The sequence below is a fragment of the Fukomys damarensis genome, unplaced genomic scaffold (assembly GCF_012274545.1).
Source record: "Fukomys damarensis isolate Sample0158 unplaced genomic scaffold, DMR_v1.0_HiC HiC_scaffold_13, whole genome shotgun sequence".
Lineage (NCBI taxonomy): Eukaryota > Metazoa > Chordata > Mammalia > Rodentia > Bathyergidae > Fukomys > Fukomys damarensis.
In genome coordinates, this window is record NW_022900925.1 from 11,260,205 (window position 1) to 11,266,987 (window position 6,783).

Consider the following 6,783-nt stretch of genomic DNA (forward strand, 5'->3'; position numbering starts at 1 on the left):
GTACTGGGAATCAAACTCAGGACCTTGGGCTTACCAGGCTGGTATTGCACTGGTAAGCTACATTCCTGGCCTATGAAAAGATTTCTTAAGACAAAAAATTGACTCTAGAAGAAACACTGACAAATTTGGCCACATTAGAATATAAATGTCCTTGTTAAAAGATACTACCAAGAGAAGACAAAGAAAGTTACAGTCTTTGAGAAGATTATTTATAACTCAGGTATGTGACAAAAAATTGATTTCCAGAATTAAAAGACATTGCCATTCTGCAAGTAACAAAGGGCCCAGTAGAAAAAAAACAAGTACAGTACAGTATATGAATGAGCAGTCCCAAAAGAAGAAACCAAATAGTCAAGGAATATAAACAGTATTTGACCGTATTAGAGATCAGAGAAATGCAAATGAAATTTGGATATTATCTTACCATAACCAGGTTGTCTTAACAGAAAAAGTTTGTTGACTTTACTCTCGTGAGTGTGTGAAGTGGTTTCACCTGCTTCTGTCATGTTGGAGACTTAGTTGACTATTTGGGGGAATGAGGATCCTTGCTGCTTCCTCTGATTTTTTTTTTTTCCTTTCCGTTTGCTACTGTGTTAAGTTAACCTGGATAAGTAGCTTTCAGTGGTTTGTCTTCACCCTGTCTTTGTCACCTGGATTTTTGCAGGATTTTGTCCATGTATCTTTATACTTGATCCTAGCCAAAAGGGTGAGAGATGATGTTCAAGTACTGTATTTTTAATTTAGATTGGTAGGGTATAAAGAATTTACTAAATTCAAATACTAGTGCTACTATTTCTACCATCTTCCCAAACTTCTTCACAGTAGCTTTTATATATTAGAAATTAATTATTAATTGATTTAAATGTTTATTCTAAGAAATTATAGCTGGTAGAATTAGTAGTTTTATGCCACCATTTTTGATTGCCATGTTGGTTTTCTGTGACTGTCAGCTGGTAGTAGAGAAAGTGCCTCACAATAGTCAGCAGTTTGCCGTGCTTGTTTGATGTCTTGTTGTTGGCGGACAATTTCTAGCAAAGCATCAAACCATAGCTGAAACATTTTAGTGACTGTAATAGCCTAGGAATAAAGATAACTATTTAAGTTTAAAGAAGTAAGAAGGTAAAAGGAATGAAAATTACTTTGAATATGAAATTAGATATAAGCTCTTGAAAAAGCTGAAAGTTAATGGTTAGAATTTAGGATGAACAATTTACATGACAAGGTAAAACAAATGACATTATACTAGATTTTCTGGGGTAGTTTTGTATTTTCTTTTGGCTGTAAGTATTTCAAATACTAGACTGTATTGTTAATATTCTGAGTATTATTGTTAATTGTTCAGAAATAAAGGATATTATGAAAAGATGATTTTTAAAAATATTTTGCATTCAGGGCCAGGGATGTAGCTCAGCAGTGCTGTTCCTGCCTGGCAAGTGCAAGATCCTAAGTTCAGTTCCCAGTACCAGAAAAAAGAAAAAAGGGAAAAAATATTCTGCATTTGCCTTCAAGTTTGTGTGGTTATAGTGGTTTCCTCTCTCAGCTTTGATAAATATTTGTGTCAGTGAAAAATTTGTCCTTATTATAAATTTAAGTCATTTGGAATTACCTCATCAGAAATTAAAGAAAAGCAAAGTTAAAGGACAAGATACATTTTTTTATCCTTAGAAATTACTGTTTAACAAAAATGCAAAGCATACAGTATATCATCGAATATAGGAGTAAAGAGGCATGCATACATTGCTCTGGAGAAGCAAACTAGAACTACATTTTTTAAAAGCAAAGCACAAGCATCTCAATTGCGTATTTACTCAGATGATGGGATTATTGAGAATAACTATTGTGATTTCCTGAGTTTTCTGTAGTATGTATTTGTTTTATGATTAAAATTATAAATGTTAGTTTTTATAAATGTAGATTTATGTAAATATAAAATTGTAAAGAACTTATCACTATTTTTTTCACAGATTACCATTATACACCTAAAACAGAAACCATTGTAAATTTCAGTTTGATAGAATTGCATCTTCTTTCAGGTTAAAGAACTGAATCATTATCTGGAAGCTGAGAAATCTTGTAGGACTGATCTAGAGATGTATGTAGCTGTTTTGAATACTCAGAAATCTGTTCTTCAGGAAGATGCTGAAAAACTTCGGAAAGAATTGCATGAAGGTAAATGTTCTAAATATTTTTATTTCAATCTCAGGTAGAACTATGTAAGTAAAATAAAATTAATATTGACTAACAACAACAAATTCTAAAATACTCATGAAACATATTAGTGATTGAATATAAGCTTTGTGATCGCTTTAAATGTTCTCATGAAAAGCTGAGGTGTAAGGGACCAGGGATTTAACTCAGTGGTGCCGTCACCTTCCTCGCAAATGCAAGGTCCAGAGTTTGATTCCCCAGTACCAAAAAAAAAAAAAAACCACTCAAAAACAAAGCTGAGGGTGTGAGGATTAGTAAGGGGGTTGGATTGTTAATGGCTCCTCTTTCCTCCATAACCCCAGTAAAAATGTCACAAGGCCTTCACTTTGAGCAGAAAGAGAATAAGGCTGGAAATTTCTGTTTAACTGTTTTTGCCTGCACACTCATTTTTTTTTTTTTTTTGGTACCGGGGATTGAACCTGGGTCTTTGCGCTTGCAAGGCAGGCCACCAAACCACTGAGCTAAATCCCCAGCCCATGCACACTCATTTTGATGGGGATGAATTAGCAAAAATGATAGTGGGACAGTGTATTCTGGTTATATAACATTACTTTTTCTAAGCAACAATTTTAGTATTACTAGTCTTATACCAGAATGATGCACAGATTAACTGTATTTTCCAAAATGGTTATCAAGAATTTTTTTTTTTTGGTACCAGGGATTGAACTCAGGACCTTGCCAGACAGATGCTGTGTCACTGAGCTAAATACCTGACCCTATTGAGAATTAAAACCCTCAAATTTAAAGTTATTATTAATAAATGTGCTATTTTAAATAGCAAAGACTAAGAGCTGGATATGGCAGCACATATCTGTAATCCTAGTACTTGGGAGGCTGAGGCAGGAAGATTGCCAAGAGCTTCAGGCCAGCCTAGGTTACATAACGAGTTCAAGGCCAGTCTGAACTGCATAGTGAGATCCTGTCCTAAAAAACCAAAACCAACCAAACAAAAATAAATAGCAAAGTCTAACAACAAGTTTATTAACTGGTAATTTTGTAGTAAGGATGATCATAAATTATATTAAGATAGCTGCAACAAGTAGTAAAATATAAAAATTTCTATTCGCAGTCAAATCATAGGTATTGTTAATGCTTCTGTAGTTTGTTGTCTACATTTTACAGTTAAGGAAATAATGTTTCAGTTAGGAGATAGTGAAAATAATAGTCTTTTTTTTTTCTTATCCAAATTGTGGACTCCTTTAAGTCCTTTTAAATTGTGGGTTATACTGTACTGGGACATACTTTAATGTGCAAGGTTTGGACCATGGTGATAGAGTCCTACAGTGAAAACTTTTAAGTATATCAAATGCTGTGGAAAGTAGAGCTTAAAATAATTTAGGTTTACATATGATTTTGGTTTTTTCCTAAATAGTGGAAAGCCAAAATGATATCAATCTACAGAATTATTTCATAAAATATTGTGAAAATTACCCAAACATTGAATGGATTTTTGCCTTTAGGAAAGTTTTCAGATGTGCTGTTTTAGTCAGTGATACCTGTTCTGCCAGAGAATATCCAAAAGAAAGAATTTCTGGTTAAATTTTTCATTCTAACTCTTCTAGAAATAGTATGTTATTGTGGATACCAGAGCTTCCTAATATATCTGAGAAAAGTGTCTGAGAAAGTTAATAAAAATGAGGAAGGGCATGGAGCTATACTAAAACACTGAAAACTAGGGTCTTTAAATGAGAAGGCAGATAAAAATTGAATACCAGTATAATTTACAGCCTAAATTGGTGGAGCTAGATATGCAGTCAGATGAGTGCTGTGCTGGGAAGTGTGCCAGAATATGGTAGTGCCCCCAGTGAAGAGGTGAAGAGTGGCCAATTCTTTACTTTCTTTGTTTTTCCTTGGGCTGAGATTGAATTCAGAGCCTTGCACACAGAATATGAATGGTCTACCACTGAGCTACATCCCCAGCTTTATCAAAATTTGCTAAACACAATTAGGAGTGGTTATTACATTTTGGTCTTTAGAGCATTTATTTGCCAAAGAGTATTTCCTGCATACTTGCCCATTTGATTTGAACTGTGAGAATTGGGGATTTTTGTCAAATAAATTTGGGAAATGCTGTATTATGTATCACCTAGACTTTATTTTCTTTTTTAAAGCATTTATATACAATTTTAAAAAGTTAAATTTAAGGTCATACCTTCAAGTTTGATATATTGTACACAGATCATGCAGAATATATGTATGAAGAGATACAAATTAGTCCATGCCCCAAAAGATGGACTAGAATACAGAATCATCTTCATAAATATATATAAAATTCTTTTTTTGTTGTTGTTTGTTGTTTTTGTTTTTTTTGAGACAGGGTCTCACTATGTAGTTGAGGCTGACCTGGAACTCACTATGTAGCTCAAACTGGTCTCGAACTCACAGCGATCCTCTGCCTCAGCCTCCCGAGTGCTGGGATTACAGGCGTGCTATAAAATTCTTTATCACCTAAAATTTCTAAATGTGGTTAAGGATAGGAACACACTTTGAGAGACTGCATTAGAAAGATGGTTTGGGATAGCTGTCCTGTTCAACTATAGATTGCTCCTTGGTGCCAGCCAAGGGCAGACAAAATGAACCATTCAGACCTGGTCCAGTAGCCCTATACTAAAGAAATTTCCTTCCATTAAAATTCAGTGTTTTTGATTGGTGGGGTTTCTTAAACAGTTTGCCATCTCTTGGAGCAAGAGCGACAGCAACACAACCAGTTAAAACATACATGGCAGAAGGCCAATGACCAGTTTCTGGAATCTCAGCGTTTGCTGATGAGAGACATGCAGCGAATGGAGATTGTGCTAACTTCAGAACAGCTCCGACAAGTTGAAGAACTGAAGAAGAAAGATCAGGTGAATAGCAGTTTTGTAGGGCTTGTTTACATTAACAGCAGTGCACGCACACACACCATGATTATGTTACATATGTCAGAGATTGACTTAAGCTAGGAGAAGGTAATGTTTGCTGCTTTATTATTTGCTTTGCTGGGGATCAAACTCAGGGTCCTATACATTCCAGGCAAGTGGTATGCCACTGAGCTATATTACTTGCTCCTGGACTTTTATTTTTTTTATTAGCCCCCAGTGAAGAGGTGAAGAGTGGCCAATTCTTTACTTTCTTTGTTTTTCCTTGGGCTGAGATTGAATTCAGAGCCTTGCACACAGAATATGAATGGTCTACCACTGAGCTACATCCCCAGCTTTATCAAAATTTGCTAAACACAATTAGGAGTGGTTATTACATTTTGGTCTTTAGAGCATTTATTTGCCAAAGAGTATTTCCTGCATACTTGCCCATTTGATTTGAACTGTGAGAATTGGGGATTTTTGTCAAATAAATTTGGGAAATGCTGTATTATGTATCACCTAGACTTTATTTTCTTTTTTAAAGCATTTATATACAATTTTAAAAAGTTAAATTTAAGGTCATACCTTCAAGTTTGATATATTGTACACAGATCATGCAGAATATATGTATGAAGAGATACAAATTAGTCCATGCCCCAAAAGATGGACTAGAATACAGAATCATCTTCATAAATATATATAAAATTCTTTTTTTGTTGTTGTTTGTTGTTTTTGTTTTTTTTGAGACAGGGTCTCACTATGTAGTTGAGGCTGACCTGGAACTCACTATGTAGCTCAAACTGGTCTCGAACTCACAGCGATCCTCTGCCTCAGCCTCCCGAGTGCTGGGATTACAGGCGTGCTATAAAATTCTTTATCACCTAAAATTTCTAAATGTGGTTAAGGATAGGAACACACTTTGAGAGACTGCATTAGAAAGATGGTTTGGGATAGCTGTCCTGTTCAACTATAGATTGCTCCTTGGTGCCAGCCAAGGGCAGACAAAATGAACCATTCAGACCTGGTCCAGTAGCCCTATACTAAAGAAATTTCCTTCCATTAAAATTCAGTGTTTTTGATTGGTGGGGTTTCTTAAACAGTTTGCCATCTCTTGGAGCAAGAGCGACAGCAACACAACCAGTTAAAACATACATGGCAGAAGGCCAATGACCAGTTTCTGGAATCTCAGCGTTTGCTGATGAGAGACATGCAGCGAATGGAGATTGTGCTAACTTCAGAACAGCTCCGACAAGTTGAAGAACTGAAGAAGAAAGATCAGGTGAATAGCAGTTTTGTAGGGCTTGTTTACATTAACAGCAGTGCACGCACACACACCATGATTATGTTACATATGTCAGAGATTGACTTAAGCTAGGAGAAGGTAATGTTTGCTGCTTTATTATTTGCTTTGCTGGGGATCAAACTCAGGGTCCTATACATTCCAGGCAAGTGGTATGCCACTGAGCTATATTACTTGCTCCTGGACTTTTATTTTTTTTATTTTTTTATTTATTTATTTATTTATTTTTTATTGTGTTTATTGGTACATTTAGGGATACAGTACAGTTACATTCATTGTTGGGATCATATCAGAGATTGTTAAGCTAGGAGAAGGTAATGTTTGCTGCTTTATTATTTGCTTTGCTGGGGATCAAACTCAGGGTCCTATACATTCCAGGCAAGTGGTATGCCACTGAGCTATATTACTTGCTCCTGGACTTTTATTTTTTTTTTT

The 6,783-nt window shown here is 35.3% G+C and overlaps 1 protein-coding gene across 1 annotated transcript in view; it reads left to right on the plus strand.

Annotated features, from left to right (window-relative positions):
• Rabep1 (rabaptin, RAB GTPase binding effector protein 1) overlaps positions 1 to 6,783 on the plus strand; it is a 94,695-nt gene that overhangs the window by 45,714 nt on the left and 42,198 nt on the right. The window contains exons 5-6 of the mRNA XM_010605823.2: positions 2,034 to 2,169; positions 4,876 to 5,054. Of these exons, the coding sequence (XP_010604125.1) occupies positions 2,034 to 2,169; positions 4,876 to 5,054 (315 nt within the window). The remainder of the gene's footprint in view (positions 1 to 2,033; positions 2,170 to 4,875; positions 5,055 to 6,783) is intronic.